The 26,041-nt window shown below is 46.8% G+C and overlaps 1 protein-coding gene across 2 annotated transcripts in view; it reads left to right on the top strand.

The window, feature by feature from the left end:
* Positions 1 to 26,041, top strand: part of INSC (INSC spindle orientation adaptor protein) — a 587,592-nt gene that overhangs the window by 319,534 nt on the left and 242,017 nt on the right. For both annotated transcript variants that reach the window (XM_063946474.1, XM_063946475.1), the window contains exon 6: positions 15,359 to 15,472. In XM_063946474.1, the coding sequence (XP_063802544.1) occupies positions 15,359 to 15,472 (114 nt within the window). The remainder of the gene's footprint in view (positions 1 to 15,358; positions 15,473 to 26,041) is intronic.

Genomic DNA, 26,041 nt, shown 5'->3' with positions numbered 1-26,041 from the left:
CATGTTTACAGCAACAACATATGCCACAAAATTGCGCAGCGCTGAGATAAAAACAAATATTGCTTACAATACAATAATATGACATAATGTAAATGGAATTACAGTCCTGGTCTGAAGGGCTTGCAATCAAATAGATCCTGGCATTTTGATTTTAAAATGGTTGGTAGATCTACAGTAAAAAGGTCGACAGGTAAAAAGTAGACATCGCTTAAGGTCGACAGGTTCAAAAGATTGACATGGCAGTGGCCGACACATACGGTCGACACAAATGTTTTTTAGTTTAAAAAAAAAAATTACTTTTTCATCATTTACCGTCCACGTGGACTATGACCGGGAATAGTAATGTGTGCCTACCGCAGTGGTAGTGGAGCGTGGTAGTTGACCCTGTCAACCTTTTGCATGTTGGTCATTTGGGGTCGACTTATTGACTATCTAGGCCTTGTGGTGCCCAGGGCAAAAAAATAGGGGCGTGGCTTCAGAGAAGGGCGTGGTCAGTTATGCCCCCTGTAGCTGTGCCCTCAGCAGTTGTGCCCCGCTGGGTGAAATAATCATGCGCCATGAGCTAGTCTACCACTGCTATGCAGATGATACACAACTGTACTTGTCCTTTGCTCCGGGCACTGATAACCCAATAGCAACCCTAAATGGCTGTCTAGCTGAACTCCAGGAGTGGATGAGTGCTAGTTGGCTGCGACTGAACCCAGATAAAACAGAGGTCCTTATGATAGGACTGCAACATCAAAGGACAAGACCGCAGCATAGCCAACCAACTGGACTTACACTCTGGGATTCGGAATTACAAACCACTGATCGTGTGCGGAATCTTGGCGTTGTCCTGGATGGTGGCTTGACACTTAAACATCAGAGATCAGCCACAATCAAATCCTCATTCTTTCACCTGAGGAACATCAAGCACTTAATTCCCTCAGATGATCTGCCAAAAGTCATACATGCATTTATATCATCTCGATTAGACTACTGTAATGCCCTCTACCTTGGTCTCCCAGCAAAAGAATTGCACCGCTTACAGCTGGTGCAAAACACAGCTGCCAGGCTGTTCACCGACCAGCCCCGTTCTAGCCACATAACACCCATCCTCTACTCCCTTCACTGGCTGCCTGTAAGATGGCGAATCATCTTCAAGATTGGCTTACTGAGTTTCAAAGCACTACATGACCAGGGCCCAAGGTACCCGAAGCAGCTTCTGACCCCATACTGCCCCACTCGATTACTGCGATCTGTAGATGAAGGACTTTTAGCAGTACCTAGAATCTCCCGTAATTCATCTGGGGGTCGAGCTTTTAGTCATGCGGCTCCGACTCTATGGAACTCACTTCCCCGCACAGTGCGAGAGTCCCCAACTATAGAATCCTTCAAAAGTAGACTCAAGACTTTCCTGTTTACTCAAGCATTTCCATAATGTCCCTTTATTATCTCCATGCTTCTGTATTTTATGAAAATCTGTTCTGTACTTCATTATTTTCTGTACTATATTATGCTATGTATCTGTTAAGCGCCTTGAGTCCTATTGGAGAAAGAGCGCTATATAAATAAAATTATTATTATTATTACTGTGACCCCTGTACTGTGCCCCCAATACTGTGCCCCTAGTAGCGCCGATCACCAACAAAAAAATCACAAAAATAAATAAATAACCCGCTCCTGTTTCCCGACCGCTGCTGTCCTCCATCTCAGGCCGTCAGCGTCGGCTCCTCTGATCTCTGGGAGAGACATCATGACGTCTCTCCCATAGCACAGCATAGACACTAGAGGTCAATTATGACCCCTAGCGTCTATGTGCTGGTTTCACAATGCCGTGCGGTGCGCGATGCCATCATCGCGCACAGCACCGCACAACACCGGGGGGCACCACCAGTAGCGGATCTTGCCACGGTGGCGGTGCCCTCTGGACTGCGCCGGCGCCCTCCGGAAGGCGGCTCCCCGGGCAAAAATCCTACATGCCCGTAGCAATATCTGCTACTGACTATCTATCTTTTCACTATAGCTCTATTGAACCACGCCCATATAAAAAAAAATAACAACACAAAAATAATTAGCAATATTAGATTACTGCTGCTGTACAGCTGTGTCTACCTTCACAGGTCAGTGGATGCAGACAGTACGGCTGATGCAGTGTGAGAACTATCCTAGGTTGCAAAATTTATCTTGCTCAGAAGGCAAACACACGCAGTACTGCACGCATCTGACACTTACGCGCCTAGAGAACGTGAATGGCTGTGGAAAGAGCATTCCAACCTAGGCTGTTTATACTTAGGGCATGTTTTTGCAGAAGGGGCTTTTGCTGACCTGCATATATACGCCTGCTACAGGGCAGATGCAGGTGCACATTGATGATGATGACTTTTCATATCCTAGACCACTGGTTCTCAAACTGTGTGCCGTGGCACCCTGGGTTGCCCCAGGACACTTGCAGGGGTGCCTTGGAATGGTGGTCTAGGACCAATTCAATTTATTTATGGTCACTGTGTGAAACCCTTCTGGTACTGTGGTACACTTACTTGGGGTTTCTGATTATAGTGTCTCACCCCTTTGCGGCTGCTCCCTTCTGTTCCGGCTACACCGCGGATATGGCGTCAGTGACCAGCAGGGCCCCCAAATACACGGGTGCTTAGCACAAAGTACCTGATGGAGGGAATACACATGGACAACAGGTGCAGTGCAATGCAAGAACAAGAAAACTTTATTTACACTCCTCCATATCCTCCAGCACAGTAAGCGTAATGGTTACAAGCTCTACTTCACCAACTGCCTCCAGCACAATACTTTCAGCAGATGGTAAATGCTGTATACTTAAATATTGATGGTTACAAAAGGTTAGATAAATAGTAGAGATGTGCGGCGGGCACTTTTCGTGTTTTGTGTTTTGGTTCTAATTCCATTTTGTTGTTTTGGTTTCGGCTTGGTTTTGCCAAAACCACCCTTTCGTGTTTTGCTTTTGGATCTGGATGATTTTTGGAAAAAAACACACATAAAAATAGCTAAAATCACAGAATTTGGGGGTCATTTTGCTCCTACAGTATTATTAACCTCAATAACAATCATTTCCACTCATTTCCAGTCTATTCTGAACACCTCACTCCTCGCAATATTGTTTTTAGGCCTAAAAGTTGCACCGAGGTCGCTGTATGACTAAGCTAAGCGACACAAGTGTGTGGCACAAACGGGATCCGGTCTGAAGATCAACAGTATCTAGGTCGACAATGTTTAGGTCGACCACTATAGGTCGACAGTCACTAGGTCGACCGGGTCAAAAGGTCGACAGGGTCAGAAGGTCGACATGTTCTAGGTCGACAGGTCAAAAGGTTGACATGAGGGTTTTTTTAAACTTTTTTTTAAAAACGTTTTCATACTTAACGATCCACTTGGACTACGATTGGAACGGTAATCTGTGCTGAGCGAAGCGAGCCATGCGAGGGGACATGGTGCAGTAATTGGGGTTCCCTGTCACTCTACGAAGAAAACAACAGCAAAAAACCATGAAAAACTCATGTCGACCTTTTGACCTGTTGACCTAGAACATGTCGACCTTCTGACCCTGTCGACCTAGTGACTGTCGACCTATAGTGGTCGACCTAAATATTGTCGACCTAGACACTGTCGATCTAATGATCCACAACCGGCACAAGCACCTGGCCCATCTAGGAGTGGCACTGCAGTGTCAGACAGGATGGCAGATTTAAAAGCTAGTCCCAAAACAGCAAATGATGCAAAGAAGAAAAAGAGGTGCAATGAGGTAGCTGGATGGCCAAGCTAAGCGACACAAGTGTGCGGCACAAACACCTGGCCCATCTAGGTGTGGCACTGCAGTGTCAGACAGGATGGCAGATTTAAAAACTAGTCCCAAAACAGCACATGATGCAAAGAAGAAAAAGAGGTGCAATTAGGTAGCTGGATGGCCAAGCTAAGCGACACAAGTGTGCGGCACAAACACCTGGCCCATCTAGGAGTTGGTTGTTATTATAATTGTTATACTGCAGCAGTGGACATATAGCAGCAGCGTATATCGTCAATAGAATTACTGATGACACAGGACACTACCACTGGTCTGCACAACACAGCACCACTTTATACAGCTACACTGGATATATGGCAGCAGAGAACACCAACACTGTGACTGCCTGGACTGATGCAGCACAATACACTGACTACACTGGACTGGACTGAGCAGCACAACACAGCACAAGACTCGCCACCCCACTTTCTCGCCCCAACACACAGACACTGAACACTGAGGACACGTCCTCTCTATACACTCTCCGAGACTGGAGTGAAAATGGCCGCGACGCGCGGATCCTCATATGGAATCCAAATCCCGCGAGAATCCGACAGCGGGATGATGACGTTTTGCCGCGTTCGGGTTTCCGAGTCAAGAGGGAAAATCCAAGCCTGACTCGGATCCGGACTCGGAAGGCAAAGTCCGGTAGGGTTCGGTTCTCTGAGAACCGAACCCGCTCATCTCTAATAAACAGTAGTTCCCACTCCAAACGAACACCTCCAGCACAGTCTTATGCATATGTCACAGCAGTGAAGACAGTACATACCCGATGATAAAAAATAGGAAGGGGGACTTATCCTGCGCTTCTTAGGAGAATCACCATTCAAAATGACTCAGGCGTTGTTTGTAATCTCCCACATATGGAAAAACAAAATAATCAAATAATGTGAAGTACAATTTTAATAAAATAAAACCATGCTTTAACATAGGTTAAAAGGTATGACAAATGTATAGCATAAAACCATAATTTAACATTGGTTAAAAGGTATAACAAATGTATAGCAGCATGCATGTGACAATGGTAGCATATACAAATGAAAGCAGCATGTAATTGGGACTGCAGTGGGGGGTAATGAAAATGGACTCCCGCGGTCTACCGGAAGTGACGTATCGGACCTGTACGTGCACACGAAGCGAGTCTTGCTTAAACTAACTGGAGGATACATAGCACGTTGAGGACAATACACAACGATGGAGGCTGTCATTCAGGAGGACGCGTGGACACGAGGTAATATACAAACTGGAGTGGACGTATAGACAAAGAGACGGATCCGCAATTGGAAATACATGGACATTGCCATGGCAACAGGAAGCCACAGCGTGTCGCTAAGGACCATGGGACTTGGTGAGATCATTAATTGTATAGGGTCCAGCTGTTCACGCTGTGTGCTGATAGGTTAGGGATACTTTAAATACATTCTGGCAGCAGTTACCTTGTATTCATTCTGCACCTTGAGAAAGACCTCTGTAAGAGGTAGAAACGCGTTGGTGGACAAAGGACTTACAGAGGGGGAGCAGTGGCATCTTCACCGATCCAGTTCAGCGTGGCACAAGGGGTTCCCGGGTCCCCTGAGATTCAAAACTCCCGCAAGCTGGTATTGAACTGTTTATACAGTTCCCGACATCTGGTAATTTTTCATTACCCCCCACTGCAGTCCCAATTACATGCTGCTTTCATTTGTATATGCTACCATTGTCACATGCATGCTGCTATACATTTGTTATACCTTTTAACCAATGTTAAATTATGGTTTTATGCTATACATTTGTCATACCTTTTAACCTATGTTAAAGCATGGTTTTATTTTATTAAAATTGTACTTCACATTATTTGATTATTTTGTTTTTCCATATGTGGGAGATTACAAACAACGCCTGAGTCATTTTGAATGGTGATTCTCCCAAGAAGCGCAGGATAAGTCCCCCTTCCTATTTTTTATCATTGTTGTACTTCTGGTGAAGGGATTGGGAACCTTCGGTGAAGGGAGAAACGTCCAGCAGCTATCACTTTGCGCACTAAGTTATTTCCTTATATTTGTGTTTTTATAGTACATACCCGATGTTGCTAGGTAAAGTAGTTCTACAGCGTGTTAATCCAATAATGACACCGTACGACACAGGGGACTCCAGATCCGAAGATCATCGCACTCGTCTCAATCATCATAGGAGACTTCTAACATACGGAAACATCTCAATACACAGGGACCCTCTCTCCTTCCGTCACCCCACATACACCTTCTTCAGGCATGCTAACGTCCTCTATATTCAAGGACTCTGCCGCTAATACATATCCCACTGTCCGGGTACCTTTAATCTGACACGCTGACAACCTACACTTTATACAGGCTTTACACCCTTCACTGCTGGGCTCTTCCACTTACGTATACGGTTACTCAGGACTCCCCTCCAGCCTCGCTGCCACTTTGCAATGACCCCTCCATTACTATGGGGCACTTCTCCAGGGGCTATCAACCAGGGATCCAGTGTTACACATCACAGTCACCCTCTCATGCATAGGTGGTCTCTTCACAGGTCTGCTGCAGGGTTACACTGTACAGGAGCACTCTCACCGGGCAGCACTCACTGGTCTGCTGCAGGGTTACACTGTACTGGAGCACTCTCACCGGGCAGCACTCACTGGTTCTGTTGCGCTTCTCACTGCAGGCATGTAACAGCCAAAAACACTCCCCATTCCAAGTTGATCGTTCGCTGACGATTTTCGCAGCGCAGTGATCAGGTGTAAAATCGGCATTTCTGCGCATGCGTATGCCCCGCACTTCGCATGCGCGACGTATGGGTACAAAGCCCGTTGTGGTTGTGCTCAGGTTCTAGCAAAGTTTTCCTTCGCACTGGCGGCCGCAAGAAGATTGACAGGAAGAGGGCGTTACTGGGTGTCAACTGACCGTTTTCAGGGAGTGTTTGCAAAAACGCAGGCGTGTCTGAAAAAACACAGGTGTGGCTGGGCGTTCACTGGGCGGGCGTATGATGTCAAATCCGGACATGAATAGGCTGAAGTGATCGCAAGCGCTGAGTAGGTTCAGAGCTACTCAGAAACTGCACAAACTGTTTTTGCAGAGCTCGGCTGCACAAGCGTTCGCACTTCTGCTAAGCTACAACACACTCCCCGGTGGGCGGCGGCATAGCGTTTGCACAGCTGCTAAAACTAGCCAGCCAGCTATCAACTCGGAATGTCCCCCATTGTCTTTTGCCAGGGGTCTCCTCTCTCAAATTGCAGGCTCTGTTACTACAGCTGCAGTCACTTGCATGAGGCAACATCATGCCTCTCTCATGGGCTTGCTGTCCTATCTAGGGCACCTGGAGGGGGGCCTCTATAATACAGGGCTTTTCCCTTCTCTTCAGGTGGTGGGACACTTCACAGGAGGCCCTTTACTTATTGGGCTTTGCCCCATGCATTAACTGTGCCCTTGTGGCCGTGCCACGCACTCCCCTATTGCCAGGGTACCACGGGACCTCCTTCCTCCCGTCCCGTGGCCTCAGCTAATATGGCTGCCACTCTCTTCTCTAACTGCAGCTCTGGGTCCCATGTGCCGTTAGGCCACGCCCCGTTTATGTCCCGTGAGGCCACGCCTTCTATGCAGCTACTGTTGCTTCCCCCTGCACTCCTGGTGATTGACTGGTGACATCACCAGGAGGCGGGGCTTGGAAACAGGCTGCCTGGTATTACAAATGTAATAGACAAAACCATTGCTGGTGGCTGCCAATCCTAAAATATGTGGACAAACAGAAGCACATCCTGTCCCTCGCCACATAATTGAACTTAAGGATGACATATAAACACAACTGACTTAATTAAAAAAAAATTCTCAATTCTCAATAAGAATCTTTTGGCCTAGGGGTGCCATGAAAAAAATTCTGGTACTCTAGGGCGCCATCAGTAGCGGATCTTGCCACGGGCAAGCAGGACTTTTGCCCGGGGCACCGCCTTCCGGAGGGCGCCGCACCATGGCAAGATCCGCTACTGCTGTGCCCCCCGCTGTGAAGGGAACTAGACGCGTTGCGTCTAGTTTCCCTTCGTGGAGAGGACCCTTGCTGTGCAGTGCGCGCTGACGTCATTGCGCACCGCACAGCATTTCAGCGGTGCTACTACTGTACAGGGGGGCGTAACTGAACACGCCCCCAGTATGAGGCCACGCCCCTATTTCCCGCCCGGGGCGCAAAAAGCCCTAGAACCGCCCCTGGGCGCCATGATTCAAAAAAGGTTGGGAACCACTGGCCTTTACAAATATGTTGCTGATGTGAAGGTGTAGAGTCATTTTTGCCCATTTTGTTACCAAGTCTGCATAATTTCCAGCTTGTACGTTTCATCTTGTCGCCTTCGCTGCATCTGTGGTTTGTAAGTGACCTGAGCTGTCCCATCGCTGCATCTACTCATCGGTACGCCTCCAGTGAAATGTGACAGATCATATGAAAGCATGTTATTCATTGGTTACAGCCCAATCTCCTCCTGATTTTAGTTATAAATGGTTTTAAATAGAGATGAGCGCCTGAAATTTTTCGGGTTTTGTGTTTTGGTTTTGGGTTCGGTTCCGCGGCCGTGTTTTGGGTTCGAACGCGTTTTGGCAAAACCTCACCGAATTATTTTTGTCGGATTCGGGTGTGTTTTGGATTCGGGTGTTTTTTTCCAAAAACACTAAAAAACAGCTTAAATCATAGAATTTGGGGGTCATTTTGATCCCAAAGTATTATTAACCTCAAAAACCATAATTTACACTCATTTTCAGTCTATTCTGAATACCTCACACCTCACAATATTATTTTTAGTCCTAAAATTTGCACCGAGGTCGCTGTGTGAGTAAGATAAGCGACCCTAGTGGCCGACACAAACACCGGGCCCATCTAGGAGTGGCACTGCAGTGTCACGCAGGATGTCCCTTCCAAAAAACCCTCCCCAAACAGCACATGACGCAAAGAAAAAAAGAGGCGCAATGAGGTAGCTGTGTGAGTAAGATTAGCGACCCTAGTGGCCGACACAAACACCGGGCCCATCTAGGAGTGGCACTGCAGTGTCACGCAGGATGGCCCTTCCAAAAAACCCTCCCCAAACAGCACATGACGCAAAGAAAAAAAGAGGCGCAATGAGGTAGCTGACTGTGTGAGTAAGATTAGCGACCCTAGTGGCCGACACAAACACCGGGCACATCTAGGAGTGGCACTGCAGTGTCACGCAGGATGTCCCTTCCAAAAAACCCTCCCCAAACAGCACATGACGCAAAGAAAAAAAGAGGCGCAATGAGGTAGCTGTGTGAGTAAGATTAGCGACCCTAGTGGCCGACACAAACACCGGGCCCATCTAGGAGTGGCACTGCAGTGTCACGCAGGATGTCCCTTCCAAAAAACCCTCCCCAATCAGCACATGATGCAAAGAAAAAGAAAAGAAAAAAGAGGTGCAAGATGGAATTATCCTTGGGCCCTCCCACCCACCCTTATGTTGTATAAACAAAACAGGACATGCACACTTTAACCAACCCATCATTTCAGTGACAGGGTCTGCCACACGACTGTGACTGATATGACGGGTTGGTTTGGACCCCCCCCAAAAAAGAAGCAATTAATCTCTCCTTGCACAAACTGGCTCTACAGAGGCAAGATGTCCACCTCATCTTCACCCTCCGATATATCACCGTGTACATCCCCCTCCTCACAGATTATCAATTCGTCCCCACTGGAATCCACCATCTCAGCTCCCTGTGTACTTTGTGGAGGCAATTGCTGCTGGTCAATGTCTCCGCGGAGGAATTGATTATAATTCATTTTAATGAACATCATCTTCTCCACATTTTCTGGATGTAACCTCGTACGCCGATTGCTGACAAGGTGAGCGGCGGCACTAAACACTCTTTCGGAGTACACACTTGTGGGAGGGCAACTTAGGTAGAATAAAGCCAGTTTGTGCAAGGGCCTCCAAATTGCCTCTTTTTCCTGCCAGTATAAGTACGGACTGTGTGACGTGCCTACTTGGATGCGGTCACTCATATAATCCTCCACCATTCTATCAATGTTGAGAGAATCATATGCAGTGACAGTAGACGACATGTCCGTAATCGTTGTCAGGTCCTTCAGTCCGGACCAGATGTCAGCATCAGCAGTCGCTCCAGACTGCCCTGCATCACCGCCAGCGGGTGGGCTCGGAATTCTGAGCCTTTTCCTCGCACCCCCAGTTGCGGGAGAATGTGAAGGAGGAGATGTTGACAGGTCGCGTTCCGCTTGACTTGACAATTTTGTCACCAGCAGGTCTTTCAACCCCAGCAGACCTGTGTCTGCCGGAAAGAGAGATCCAAGGTAGGCTTTAAATCTAGGATCGAGCACGGTGGCCAAAATGTAGTGCTCTGATTTCAACAGATTGACCACCCGTGAATCCTTGTTAAGCGAATTAAGGGCTGCATCCACAAGTCCCACATGCCTAGCGGAATCGCTCCGTGTTAGCTCCTTCTTCAATGCCTCCAGCTTCTTCTGCAAAAGCCTGATGAGGGGAATGACCTGACTCAGGCTGGCAGTGTCTGAACTGACTTCACGTGTGGCAAGTTCAAAGGGCATCAGAACCTTGCACAACGTTGAAATCATTCTCCACTGCACTTGAGACAGGTGCATTCCATCTCCTATATCGTGCTCAATTGTATAGGCTTGAATGGCCTTTTGCTGCTCCTCCAACCTCTGAAGCATATAGAGGGTTGAATTCCACCTCGTTACCACTTCTTGCTTCAGATGATGGCAGGGCAGGTTCAGTAGTTTTTGGTGGTGCTCCAGTCTTCTGTACGTGGTGCCTGTACGCCGAAAGTGTCCCGCAATTTTTCTGGCCACCGACAGCATCTCTTGCACGCCCCTGTCGTTTTTTAAAAAATTCTGCACCACCAAATTCAAGGTATGTGCAAAACATGGGACGTGCTGGAATTTGCCCATATTTAATGCACACACAATATTGCTGGCGTTGTCCGATGCCACAAATCCACAGGAGAGTCCAATTGGGGTAAGCCATTCCGCGATGATCTTCCTCAGTTGCCGTAAGAGGTTTTCAGCTGTGTGCGTATTCTGGAAAGCGGTGATACAAAGCGTAGCCTGCCTAGGAAAGAGTTGGCGTTTGCGAGATGCTGCTACTGGTGCCGCCGCTGCTGTTCTTGCGGCGGGAGTCCATACATCTACCCAGTGGGCTGTCACAGTCATATAGTCCTGACCCTGCCCTGCTCCACTTGTCCACATGTCCGTGGTTAAGTGGACATTGGGTACAACTGCATTTTTTAGGACACTGGTGAGTCTTTTTCTGACGTCCGTGTACATTCTCGGTATCGCCTGCCTAGAGAAGTGGAACCTAGATGGTATTTGGTAACGGGGGCACACTGCCTCAATAAATTGTCTAGTTCCCTGTGAACTAACGGCGGATACCGGACGCACGTCTAACACCAACATAGTTGTCAAGGACTCAGTTATCCGCTTTGCAGTAGGATGACTGCTGTGATATTTCATCTTCCTCGCAAAGGACTGTTGAACAGTCAATTGCTTACTGGAAGTAGTACAAGTGGGCTTACGACTTCCCCTCTGGGATGACCATCGACTCCCAGCGGCAACAACAGCAGCGCCAGCAGCAGTAGGCGTTACACGCAAGGATGCATCGGAGGAATCCCAGGCAGGAGAGGACTCGTCAGACTTGCCAGTGACATGGCCTGCAGGACTATTGGCATTCCTGGGGAAGGAGGAAATTGACACTGAGGGAGTTGGTGGGGTGGTTTGCGTGAGCTTGGTTACAAGAGGAAGGGATTTACTGGTCAGTGGACTGCTTCCGCTGTCACCCAAAGTTTTTGAACTTGTCACTGACTTATTATGAATGCGCTGCAGGTGACGTATAAGGGAGGATGTTCCGAGGTGGTTAACGTCCTTACCCCTACTTATTACAGCTTGACAAAGGGAACACACGGCTTGACACCTGTTGTCCGCATTTCTGGTGAAATACCTCCACACCGAAGAGCTGATTTTTTTGGTATTTTCACCTGGCATGTCAACGGCCATATTCCTCCCACGGACAACAGGTGTCTCCCCGGGTGCCTGACTTAAACAAACCACCTCACCATCAGAATCCTCCTGGTCAATTTCCTCCCCAGCGCCAGCAACACCCATATCCTCCTCATCCTGGTGTACTTCAACACTGACATCTTCAATCTGACTATCAGGAACTGGACTGCGGGTGCTCCTTCCAGCACTTGCAGGGGGCGTGCAAATGGTGGAAGGCGCATGCTCTTCACGTCCAGTGTTGGGAAGGTCAGGCATCGCAAACGACACAATTGGACTCTCCTTGTGGATTTGGGATTTCAAAGAACGCACAGTTCTTTGCGGTGCTTTTGCCAGCTTGAGTCTTTTCAGTTTTCTAGCGAGAGGCTGAGTGCTTCCATCCTCATGTGAAGCTGAACCACTAGCCATGAACATAGGCCAGGGCCTCAGCCGTTCCTTGCCACTCCGTGTGGTAAATGGCATATTGGCAAGTTTACGCTTCTCCTCCGACAATTTTATTTTAGGTTTTGGAGTCCTTTTTTTTCTGATATTTGGTGTTTTGGATTTGACATGCTCTGTACTATGACATTGGGCATCGGCCTTGGCAGACGACGTTGCTGGCATTTCATCGTCTCGGCCATGACTAGTGGCAGCAGCTTCAGCACGAGGTGGAAGTGGATCTTGATCTTTCCCTAATTTTGGAACCTCAACTTTTTTGTTCTCCATATTTTATAGGCAGAACTAAAAGGCACCTCAGGTAAACAATGGAGATGGATGGATTGGATACTAGTATACAATTATGGACGGACTGCCACGGTTAGGTGGTATAAAAAAACCACGGTTAGGTGGTATATAATACAATTATGGATGGACGGACTGCCTGCCGAGTGCCGACACAGAGGTAGCCACAGCCGTGAACTACCGCACTGTACACTGGTTGATAAAGAGATAGTAGTATACTCGTAACAACTAGTATGACGACGGTATAAAGAATGAAAAAAAAACCACGGTTAGGTGGTATATATTATAATACAATTATGGTTGGACGGACAGCCTGCCGAGTGCCGACACAGAGGTAGCCACAGCCGTGAACTACCGCACTGTACACTGGTTGATAAAGAGATAGTAGTATACTCGTAACAACTAGTATGACTGACTATGACGGTATAAAGAATGAAAAAAAAAACACGGTTAGGTGGTATATATTGTAATACAATTATGGATGGACGGACTGCCTGCCGAGTTCCGACACAGAGGTAGCCACAGCCGTGAACTACCGCACTGTACACTGGTTGATAAAGAGATAGTAGTATACTCGTAACAACTAGTATGACTGACTATGACGGTATAAAGAATGAAAAAAAAACCACGGTTAGGTGGTATATATTATAATACAATTATGGATGGACGGACTGCCTGCCGACTGCCGACACAGAGGTAGCCACAGCCGTGAACTACCGCACTGTACACTGGTTGATAAAGAGATAGTAGTATACTCGTAACAACTAGTATGACACTATGACGGTATAAAGAATGAAAAAAAAACCACGGTTAGGTGGTATATATTATAATACAATTATGGATGGACGGACTGCCTGCCGACTGCCGACACAGAGGTAGCCACAGCCGTGAACTACCGCACTGTACACTGGTTGATAAAGAGATAGTAGTATACTCGTAACAACTAGTATGACACTATGACGGTATAAAGAATGAAAAAAAAACCACGGTTAGGTGGTATATATTATAATAATACAATTATGGATGGACGGACTGCCTGCCGAGTTCCGACACAGAGGTAGCCACAGCCGTGAACTACCGCACTGTACACTGGTTGATAAAGAGATAGTAGTATACTCGTAACAACTAGTATGACACTATGACGGTATTAAGAATGAAAAAAAAACCACGGTTAGGTGGTATATATTATAATACAATTATGGATGGACGGACTGCCTGCCGACTGCCGACACAGAGGTAGCCACAGCCGTGAACTACCGCACTGTACACTGGTTGATAAAGAGATAGTAGTATACTCGTAACAACTAGTATGACTGACTATGACGGTATAAAGAATGAAAAAAAAACCACGGTTAGGTGGTATATATTATAATACAATTATGGATGGACGGACTGCCTGCCGACTGCCGACACAGAGGTAGCCACAGCCGTGAACTACCGCACTGTACACTGGTTGATAAAGAGATAGTAGTATACTCGTAACAACTAGTATGACACTATGACGGTATAAAGAATGAAAAAAAAAACCACGGTTAGGTGGTATATATTATAATACAATTATGGATGGACGGACTGCCTGCCGACTGCCGACACAGAGGTAGCCACAGCCGTGAACTACCGCACTGTACACTGGTTGATAAAGAGATAGTAGTATACTCGTAACAACTAGTATGACTATGACGACGGTATAAAGAAAGAAAAAAAAATACCACGGTTAGGTGGTATATAATTATACAATTATGGATGGACGGACTGCCTGCCGAGTGCCGACTGCCGACACAGAGGTAGCCACAGCAGTGAACTACCGCACTGTACTGTGTCTGCTGCTAATATAGACTGGTTGATAAAGAGATAGTATACAACAATATACTACTATACTGGTGGTCAGGCACTGGTCACCACTAGTCACACTGGCAGTGGCACTCCTGCAGCAAAAGTGTGCACTGTTTAATTTTAAATTAATATAATATTATGTACTCCTGGCTCCTGCTATAACAACCTGCAGTGCTCCCCAGTCTCCCCCACAATTATTATAAGCTTTTATACATTGATGTGCAGCACACTGGGCTGAGCTGAGTGCACACAGACTGAGTCACACTGTGTGACTGCTGTGTATCGTTTTTTTCAGGCAGAGAACGGATATAGCAGAGAACGGATATATTAAATAAAAGTTAACTTAACAACAACTGCACTGGTCACTGTGGTAAACTCTGTCTGCACAATCTCTCTCTCTCTCTCTCTCTCTCTTCTAATCTATTCTAATGGAGAGGACGCCAGCCACGTCCTCTCCCTATCAATCTCAATGCACGTGTGAAAATGGCGGCGACGCGCGGCTCCTTATATAGAATCCGAGTCTCGCGAGAATCCGACAGCGTCATGATGACGTTCGGGCGCGCTCGGGTTAACCGAGCAAGGCGGGAAGATCCGAGTCGCTCGGACCCGTGAAAAAAAAAGTGAAGTTCGTGCGGGTTCGGATTCAAAGAAACCGAACCCGCTCATCTCTAGTTTTAAATATGATTATTGCAATTTGCACATCACACAAGTTTTATGTAACACGCCTGTAATAAACACACATCTTTATGTAGACTTGTACATGATTCTGCAGCGTCCTCAGAGAGAGATACAGCTAGTTCCTGGAGATGAGAGGAAGTCTAATTGCCTGGGAAACTCTGTGCTGATTGATATGACTGTGCCTTATTAATTACGTACAGACTGTGATGAATGAAACTGATTTGACTGTCTGTTTCAATGACAGAAGATAGCCATGTTCCATGGTGACAGATCTGTGTAATGTACAAATTGCTGTATTATTTCGCCCCTCAGGGTCTGATGGTGGAGTTGGACACGTGTGATAATATTTACAGAATGGAGTCTGCAATACACAGCCTGTACAGCCTAACCCAAGAGGGGAACCGTCTCTGCAAACTGGTGGCTCAGGTGAGATTATCACTGGTCACATTTACGGTATCAATTAAGTCAGTCAATCCATAAATCTCTTTTCCCGAGGCAACCCGTAGACCAGCTGAGGTGCTATGTGTTCTGGGGGCCAGAACTCCAATTCTGGAGGCCATATCTTCAGAAGGATATTAATACCTTAAACACTGTACAAAGAAGGGCAACTAAAATGGTGCATGGTCTACATCACAAAACGTACCCAGAGAGACTAAAAAAATCTTGATATGTATAGCATGGAGTAGAGAAGGGAAAGGGGGAACATGATAGAGACTTTTAATTATATCAAGGGTTTTAACAAAGTCCAGGAGGGAAATATTCTTCAAAGGAAGAGAAGTATTAGAGCACGAGGACATGCACTGAGACTGGAGGGGGGAGGTTCAGGGGAAATTTGGGGAAACATTACTCACAGAGATGGTAGTAGACAAGTGGATTGGCCTCCAATTAAAGGTGGTAGAGCCTAAGACAGTAGAGCAATTTAAACATGCATGGGATATTCATAAGGATATCCTTACAAAGAAATAAGGATCAAATAAGGTTTCAAGAAAAAATATGGTAAAAAAGGGGCAGACTAGATGGGCCAAATAGCTCTCATCTGCCGTCACATTCTATGTTTCTATGTTCTCTGATTGGATGGCATGGCATACGGTGCATCCGTAACAGAGTGCTGGAATCTGGGGCGGGATGGGAAGGAGTACAGAGAGGTCCTGCAGTTGCATTGTACAGCGGCAATTTTGTAGCAGCTGACTTGCAAAAATGAGCCAATGACTGAGACACCATCTTGTACATAGAGTTGACCACTGCCAGCGTCTCACATCCACCACTTACATACAAAAGCGGGAACATCAGATGCACATCGGTCAGATCATCGGACATCTGTGCAACCCAATGCTGTCTCAGACAGAGCGGCTCACCTAAGATGCCGGTGGCCTCTCCAGCTGCGTGGTTATTCACAGAGGCTGACTATGACACGGCCACAAAGCTGTCCCAACGTGCGGCATTTCTCTAGCCAGTCCCTGTTACCTCCCCCAAACTCTGACTTCCTGTCACTCACTTTGGGAGTAAATCCTCTGTGCTCATCCATTGCTGCGCATTTTGACTTTGGCGCATACACAGTAGCAATACATCGCTCCACTGCGTCCGCAATCGACAGTGCGTGCACCTCTGAATCAGAAAGAGAGCTCGGAGGAGAAAAGAGAGAGAGCTCGGAGGAGAAAAGAGAGAGCTCAGAGGAGAAAAGAGAGAGAGAGTGCAGAGGAGCAAAGAAAGACCTCAGAGGAGAATAGAGAGAGAGCTCAGAGGATAAAAGAGAGAGAGAGCTCAGAGGATAAAAGAGAGAGAGAGCTCAGAGGATAAAAGAGAGAGAGCTCGGAGGAGCAAAGAGAGAGACCTCAGAGGAGAAAAGAGATAGAAAACCTGGAGGAGAAAAGAGAGAGAGTACTTGGAGTAAAGAGAGAGAGAACTTGGAGTAGAAAAGAGAGAGACCTCGGAGGAGAAAATAGAGAGAGAACTCGGAGGAGAAAAGAGAGAGAGAACTTGGAGGGGAAAAGAGAGAGAGAGAACTCGGAGGAGAAAAGAGAGAGAGAACTTGGAGTAGAAAAGAGAGAGACCTCGGAGGAGAAAATAGAGAGAGAACTCGGAGGAGAAAAGAGAGAGAGAACTCAGAGGAGTAAAGAGAGAGATAGAGAGAGAACCTTGGAGGAGAAAAGAGAGAGAACTTGGAGGAGAATAGAGAGAACTGGGAGGAGAAAAGAGAGAGAATTTGGAGGAGAAAAGAGAGAGAGAGCTCGGAGGAGAAAAGAGAGAGACCTCGGAGGAGAAAAGAAAGAGAGAGAGCTTGGAAGAGCAAAGGGGATCCGGTCTCTAGGTCGACAGTAACTAGGTCGACACTATCTAGGTCGACCACTATTGGTCAACAGTAACTAGGTCGACAGGGTCTCTAGGTCGACATGTTCTAGGTTGACAGGTCAAAAGGTCGACATGAGTTTTTCACGATTTTTTTCTCTTTTTGAACCTTTTCATACTTAACGATCCACGTGGACTACAATTGGAACGGTAATCTGTGCCGAGTGAAGCGGTAGCGAGGCACCTTGCCCGAAGCATAGCGAGTGAAGCGAGCCATGCGAGGGGACACGGTGCACTAATTGGGGTTCCCGGTCACTCTACAAAGAAAACGACACCAAAAAAACATAAAAAATTCATGTCGACCTTTTGACCTGTCGACTTAGACCATGTCGACCTAAAGACCCTGTCGACCTAGTTACTGTCGACCAATAGTGGTTGACCTAGACACTGTCGACCTTCCATACCACACCCGAGCAAAGAGCGAGAGAGATTGGAGGAGCAAAGAGAGAGCTTGGAGGGGCAAAGAGAGAGAGAGAGACTAGCAAAGAGAGAGAGAGAGAGAGAGCTCAGAGGAGCCAAGAGAGATAGCTTGTAGGAGCAAAGAGAGAGAGAGAGCTCGGAGGAGCAAAGAGAGAGATAGCTTGGAGGAGCAAAGAGAGAGAGAGACTAGGAAAGAGAGAGATAGCTTGGAGGAGCAAAGAGAGAGAGCTCGCAGGAGCAAAGAGAGATAGCTTGGAGGAGCAAAGAGAGAGAGCTCGGAGGAGCAAAGAGAGAGATAGCTTGGAGGAGCAAAGAGAGAGAGCTCGGAGGAGCAAAGAGAGAGAGAGCTTGAAGGAGCAAAGAGAGAGAAAGACTAGGAAAGAGAGAGATAGCTTGGAGGAGCAAAGAGAGAGAGCTCGCAGGAGCAAAGAGAGAGATAGCTTGGAGGAGCAAAGAGAGAGAGCCTGGAGGAGCAAAAAGAGGGAGCTTGGAGGAGCAAAGAGAGAGAGAGAGAGCTTGGAGGAGCAAAGAGAGAGAGAGAGCAGGAGCAAAGATAGAGATAGCTTGGAGGAGCAAAGAGAGAGAGCTCGCAGGAGCAAAGAGAGAGATAGCTTGGAGGAGCAAAGAGAGAGAGCTCGGAGGAGCAAAGAGAGAGATAGCTTGGAGGAGCAAAGAGAGAGAGCTCGGAGGAGCAAAGAGAGAGAGCTTGAAGGAGCAAAGAGAGAGAAAGACTAGGAAAGAGAGAGATAGCTTGAAGGAGCAAAGAGAGAGAGCTCGCAGGAGCAAAGAGAGAGATAGCTTGGAGGAGCAAAGAGAGAGAGCCTGGAGGAGCAAAAAGAGGGAGCTTGGAGGAGCAAAGAGAGAGAGAGAGCTTGGAGGAGCAAAGAGAGAGAGCTCGCAGGAGCAAAGAGAGAGATAGCTTGGAGGAGCAAAGAGAGAGAGAGCTTGGAGGAGCAAAGAGAGAGAGAGAGAGCTTGGAAGAGCAAAGGGGATCCGGTCTCTAGGTCGACAGTAACTAGGTCGACACTATCTAGGTCGACCACTATTGGTCAACAGTAACTAGGTCGACAGGGTCTCTAGGTCGACATGTTCTCGGTTGACAGGTCAAAAGGTCGACATGAGTTTTTCACGATTTTTTTCTCTTTTTGAACCTTTTCATACTTAACGATCCACGTGGACTACAATTGGAACGGTAATCTGTGCCGAGTGAAGCGGTAGCGAGGCACCTTGCCCGAAGCATGGCGAGTGAAGCGAGCCAAGCGAGGGGACACGGTGCACTAATTGGGGTTCCCGGTCACTCTACAAAGAAAACAACACAAAAAAAACATAAAAAATTCATGTCGACCTTTTGACCTGTCGACTTAGACCATGTCGACCTAAAGACCCTGTCGACCTAGTTACTGTCGACCAATAGTGGTTGACCTAGACACTGTCGACCTTCCATACCACACCCGAGCAAAGAGCGAGAGAGATTGGAGGAGCAAAGAGAGAGCTCGGAGGGGCAAAGAGAGAGAGAGAGACTAGCAAAGAGAGAGAGAGAGAGAGCTCAGAGGAGCAAAGAGAGATAGCTTGTAGGAGCAAAGAGAGAGAGAGAGAGCTCGGAGGAGCAAAGAGAGAGATAGCTTGGAGGAGCAAAGAGAGAGAGCTCGGAGGAGCAAAGAGAGAGAGACTAGGAAAGAGAGAGATAGCTTGGAGGAGCAAAGAGAGAGAGCTCGCAGGAGCAAAGAGAGAGATAGCTTGGAGGAGCAAAGAGAGAGAGCTCGGAGGAGCAAAGAGAGAGAGAGACTAGGAAAGAGAGAGATAGCTTGGAGGAGCAAAGAGAGAGAGCTCGCAGGAGCAAAGAGAGAGATAGCTTGGAGGAGCAAAGAGAGAGAGCTCGGAGGAGCAAAGAGAGAGATAGCTTGGAGGAGCAAAGAGAGAGAGCTCGGAGGAGCAAAGAGAGAGAGCTTGAAGGAGCAAAGAGAGAGAAAGACTAGGAAAGAGAGAGATAGCTTGGAGGAGCAAAGAGAGAGAGCTCGCAGGAGCAAAGAGAGAGAGATAGCTTGGAGGAGCAAAGAGAGAGAGCTCGGAGGAGCAAAGAGAGAGATAGCTTGGAGGAGCAAAGAGAGAGAGCTTGAAGGAGCAAAGAGAGAGAAAGACTAGGAAGAGAGAGAGATAGCTTGGAGGAGCAAAGAGAGAGAGCTCGCAGGAGCAAAGAGAGAGATAGCTTGGAGGAGCAAAGAGAGAGAGCTCGGAGGAGCAAAGAGAGAGATAGCTTGGAGGAGCAAAGAGAGAGAGCTCGGAGGAGCAAAGAGAGAGAGCTTGAAGGAGCAAAGAGAGAGAAAGACTAGGAAAGAGAGAGATAGCTTGGAGGAGCAAAGAGAGAGAGCTCGCAGGAGCAAAGAGAGAGATAGCTTGGAGGAGCAAAGAGAGAGCTCGGAGGAGCAAAGAGAGAGATAGCTTGGAGGAGCAAAGAGAGAGAGCTCGGAGGAGCAAAGAGAGAGAGCTTGAAGGAGCAAAGAGAGAGAAAGACTAGGAAAGAGAGAGAGATAGCTTGGAGGAGCAAAGAGAGAGAGCTCGCAGGAGCAAAGAGAGAGATAGCTTGGAGGAGCAAAGAGAGAGAGCCTGGAGGAGCAAAAAGAGGGAGCTTGGAGGAGCAAAGAGAGAGAGAGAGCTTGGAGGAGCAAAGAGAGAGAGCTCGCAGGAGCAAAGAGAGATATAGCTTGGAGGAGCAAAGAGAGAGAGAGCTTGAAGGAGCAGAGAGAGAGAGAGAGCTTGGAGAAGCAAAGAGAGAGAGAGAGAGAGAGACTAGCAAATGTAGACAGAGGGAGCTTGGAGGAGCATAGAAAAAGAGAGCTCGGAGGAGCAAAGAGGGAGAGCTCGGAGGAGCAAAGAGAAAGAGAGAGAGCTAAGCGGAGCAAAGAGAGAGAATTCGGAGGAGCAAAGAGAGAGATACTAGCAAACATAGAGCGAGGGAGCTGAGAGGAGCAGAGAAAGAGAGCTCGAAGGAGCAAAGAGAGAGAGCTCGGAGGAGCAAAGCGAGAGAGAGAGCTAAGCGGAGCAAAGAGAGAGAGCTCGGAGGAGCAAAGAGAGAGAGCTCGGATGAGCAAAGAGAGAGAGAGAGAGCTAAGCGGAGCAAAGAGAGAGAGCTCGGAGGAGCAAAGAGAGAGAAAGCTTGGGATAAGAGAGAGCGAGAGCTTGAGGGAAAAAAGGGAGCGCTGAGGATAATAGGGAGAGTGAGATGGGGCAGGAACATAATTTCAGTGAGCTACTGTATAAAAGATTTTGTTGGAGAAGAGACTCTCGCCTGAAATACACAGGCAGAATGTCCAATTGTGTATTTTTGTTTGAGTATCCCATATCCAAATATTCCGAAATACAGACTTTTTTGAGTGAGATAGTGAAACCTTTGTTTTTTGATGGCTCAATGTACACAAACTTTGTTTAATACACAAAGTTATTAAAAATATTGTATTAAATGACCTTCAGGCTGTGTGTATAAGGTGTATATGAAACATAAATGAATTCTGTGAATGTAGACACACTTTGTTTAATGCACAAAGTTATAAAAAATATTGGCTAAAATGACCTTCAGGCTGTGTGTATAAGATGTATATGTAACATAAATGCATTCTGTGCTTAGATTTAGGTCCCATCACCATGATATCTCATTATGGTATGCAATTATTCCAAAATACGGAAAAATCCCATATCCAAAATACCTCTGGTCCCAAACATTTTGGATAAGGGAGACTCAACCTGTACTAGTTTGGGGTAGTATTAGAGTGGTAAGAAGAGAGCCCAATAAATATTTCTGGACCTGGACCCCCATTCACTAGTTCCACCATTGGTGTCCATGCATGTGCCTCGCCTACAGATGCGTCCTCATACATCTAGCCTCAATACGCCACGTACCATGAGTTTCCTGATGCAAGTGACCCACCAGGTCCAACTCTGCTAGCTGTGGGTATCTTTTTTTGCCAAAAATGCATCTTTGTTTCAAAGTGATGCAACTAGGACGTGCAAGGAGCCTGTGCTGATTTATTTGCTATGCAACACTTCTATATCTGTGTGCGGCTGAGTGTATACGAAGCACAACGGACTTTGTATTGGAAAAAAGCTGCGGCTCTTACGTTATCCGGTCTTTAAGTCGACCACACTTAGGTCGACAGTCATTAGGTAGACATGGTCTTTAGGTTGGTGGCAAAGGTCGACACATGAAAAGGTTGACATGAGTTTAAAAAAAAAAATCATTTTTTGAACTTTTTCATACTTCTATTTCAGGTGTCGACCTAGTCACTGTCGACAAATAGTGGCCAACCGAATGACTGTTGACCTAGTTAGGGCCGACCAATGAACCACACCCGCCTGCTTCATTGTATCACTTCGTATACAGATTTGGGGACTCGGCTGCACACAGATATCATATTAATCATTACACTCTCCTGGTGTGTCCTATTCGCATTGTTTTGTGACTAAGATGCATTTTCGGTCAAAAAAGACGCCAGCGGAGTCTTGCAGGACTTGGTGCGTTGAGAGTGACTGTTTGGCGCGACTGCAGAAATTATGTATCAGGACACATTTGTATATAGAAACATAGATATGAAGCGTTCCCTGAATCGTGCACATTATCTATAGAGGAGAACCTTATTTGTATAGGTATGTCAAAACAGATTTTTTTGTCTTGTATAAAATGACAATATGTTTCTTCACCGAAACAGTGATATTTACTGCGTAAAACTAAATATGTCCCAGCTATGTATGATGCTGGGTTTTGCTATCGGGCATATCTGTACTAGAGATGAGCGGGTTCGGTTCTCTGAGAACCGAACATCACGTCCTGAGCCCGGATCCGACTTCCCGCCAGACTCGAAAACCAGAACGAGGCAAAACGTCATCATCCCGCTGTCGGATTCTCGCGGGTTTTGGATTCCATTTTCACTCCAGTCCTCCTGGAGAGTGTAGCGAGAGGACGTGTCTCCTCAATGTCTGTGCGGGAAAGTGGTGTGGCGCGTGGGGTGGCGACCTGCTCTTATGTGTCATTCCAGTGCTGTCTTGTGCTGCCATAAGTCCAGTGCTGCTGTATAAGTCCAGTGCAGTGGTGCTGTGTGGTTGCATCAGTTTAGTGGTGGTGTCCCTGTGCTGCCATAAGTCCAGTGGTGGTGTCTTGTGCTGCCATAATTCCAGTGCTGCTGCCGTATAAGTCCAGGGGTACTGCCGTATAAGTCTAGGGGTACTGCCGTATAAGTCCAGTCCAGTGGTGCAGCCATGTAAGTTCAGGGATATTGACGTTTAAGTCCAGTGGTACTGCCGTATAAGTCCAGTCCAGTGGTGCAGGCGTATAAGTCAAGGGTTACTGCCGTATAAGTCCAGAGGTACTGCCGTATAAGTCCAGTGGTACTGCCGTATAAATCCAGTGGTACTGACGTATAAATCCAATGGTACTGGCGTATAAATCCAGTGGTACTGCTGTATCAGTCCAGTCCAGTGGTACTGCCAAATAAGTCCAGTGATACTGCCATATAAGTCCAGTACAATGGTGCTGTCTTGTGCTGCATCAGTCCAGTGGTGGTGTCTCGTGCTGCTATAAGTCCAGTGGTGGTGTTCTGTGCTGTATATTATTTACTCCAAATAAAAGGGTTATATACATTACTTATATTATTATCCAAATTATTTTTACAGGGTTTGCCCTGTGTGTGTGTGGTGTAGGGGTACGCTCGCCTGTGCTGCATATTATTATAATAGCTCCAAATAAAAGGGTTATTATTATCCAAATTAATTTTACAGGATTTGCCCTGTGTGGTGTAGGGCTACGATCGCCTGTGCTGCATATAATTATAATAACTCCAAATAAAAGGGTTATTATTATCCAAATTATTTTGTACATACAATTAATTTGATGGTGCAGAATTTTTTGAGAAATGACAGGGGCGTGCAGGAGATGCTGTCGGTGGGCCGAAAAAGTGCGGGCCACTTTCGACATTCAGCCGCTGCGTGCCACTCCTAGATGGGCCAGGTGTTTGTGCCGCACACTTGTGTCGCTTAGCTTAGTCATCCAGCTACCTCTATACACCTCTTTTTCTTCTTTGCATCATGTGCTGTTTGGGGCCTAGTTTTTGAAAAGTGCCATCCTGTCTGACACTGCAGTGCCACTCCTAGATGGGCCAAGTGTTTGTGCCGCACACTTGTATCGCTTAGCTTAGTCATCCATCTACCTCATTGCACCTCTTTTTCTTCTTTGCATCATGTGCTGTTTGGGGCCTATTTATTTTAAATTTGCCATCCCGTCTGACACTGCAGTGCCACTCCTAGATGGGCCAGGTGTTTGTGTCGCCACTTGTGTCGCTTAGCAAAGTCATCCAGCTACCTCAGTGCAACCTTTTGGCCTAAAATCAATATTGTGAGGTGTGAGGTGTTCAGAATAGACTGGAAATTAGTGGAAATGAATGTTATTGAGGTGAATAATACTGTAGGATAAAAATGACCCCCAAATTCTGTGGTTCTTAGCTGTTTTTGTGTTTGTTTGTGTTTCAAAAATCATCCAGATCCAAAACCAAACCCCGAAAAGTGCCAGCTGCACATCTCTAATTTGTACATTATCTGATTAACATCTAAGTTACTCCTTCTTGCAAACACGTCTAATTGTGTTGCAGTGTTCATTTCATCCTGGAATGAAGGCGTTAAACAGTTTTCCCGTTTTTGCAGAAAATCCTCTGATAGCTATTTCCATAGGTCCCAGAAATTATATTTATAGAGACTCATTTAAGATAGCTGGGGATCTGTCACAGGAATAGATATTTTATTTTTTTCCGTGTCTGCGGATGAACCTCTGAGTGTGCTGCAGTTTATGTAATGAGCTGAACCAGCCCCACACCCGGGGAGCCAGCGTATGGGTGCAGTGACCCAACATTTAGAAGGAGATTACATCTCTAGGGGTGATTGATGAACTGATCTTTTAAACAACAATGATTCACTGAATGCTATCAGTCAGTTTTCTACCAGAGAAGATCTCACATTAGACTGTTACTGAGACCAGTTTTGTATTGTGTAAGCCTGTCTGAGTTTCTGGGCGTGGATTGCCTCTTATTTAATTTTTTGGAATACAGGTGGGTCCATGTTTATCTTGACTTTAGTAGGATTAATTGAGACTGGGCAGTCGGACTTAATCCCCTGCTGTAATGACTAAGGGGCCTATTTATCACCATCTGCATCCAGGATGCGGATAACAGGTGATAAAATCGCCCAAACTCGCACTGCGATAATTGATTACATCGCAGGGATGTATCAATTATCGCGTGCAGGAACAGAGCTTGCGGTCAAGCTCTGTCCCTGCGATGATACTCCGCAGCATCATCGGGGTATTTTTCGGAAAAAATACCCCGATGTCCTGCTGCGCATGCGCCGCCCCGGCCGACATCGCCGCTACCACCGCCGCCCGGTCGACCCCCCCCCCCCGACGCGAATACCCCCACGCGCCGTGGACCCCCCCAGATCAATATACTCACCAGTCCAGGGAGCCGGTCCACGCTGTTCCTGCTGGGCTGCCGGATCCTGTGTGCTGCGGTGACCCCCGGTGCTGTAAAGTGCACTGTTTCTTTGCAGCGTCACTTTACTGCACCGGGGTCACATTGCAGCATATGGGGGACCCGGCACCCGGCAGCGCTCACTGGAGCAGCGGACACCGGCTCCCTGGACAGGTGAGTATGGGTTTTTATCTTTTTTTATTGATTTTTTTTATTTTAACACTGTGATCAGCTTGTGTGTTCATCGGTCACACATAGCTGATCACTCTGCCGGGTCCCCGTTCAGCTTTATCTGCCAGGGGCAGAGAAAGCTGGGCAAATGCCACATTATCTCAGTGCTGCCCTGTAATCTCACCAGCCTGAGCTGGCGAGATTATCACGGGGCACACTGCGGTATTTTTTCACTTTTTTTTTTTTTGTAAATTTGGCCACATCACATTTCCCAGTATAAGTATGGGGAATGCGACGCGGGTTACTAAAAAAAAGTGAATTAAAGGGTTTGGAGCAGTTTTTCATGAAAACTGCTCCAAATGTCCTTTAATACATTCAGGTGATACTAAAATAATGTGAAAAAGGGTGTTTTCACACGCTTTTCACATTATTTTAGTAAAAATAATTTTAATAAATAGACCCCCTAAATCCCTTGCTGTATTGTTCTCTGTATTGTATTGCAGCTGAGAACAATAGATAAAGGGTTTATGTTAATAAACCATGTTGTGCCTAGGCG

Source organism: Pseudophryne corroboree, chromosome 11 (genome assembly GCF_028390025.1).
Source record: "Pseudophryne corroboree isolate aPseCor3 chromosome 11, aPseCor3.hap2, whole genome shotgun sequence".
NCBI classification, from domain to species: domain Eukaryota; kingdom Metazoa; phylum Chordata; class Amphibia; order Anura; family Myobatrachidae; genus Pseudophryne; species Pseudophryne corroboree.
The sequence above is the reverse complement of the archived record's forward strand: the minus strand, read 5'-3'. Positions and strand labels throughout refer to the sequence as shown.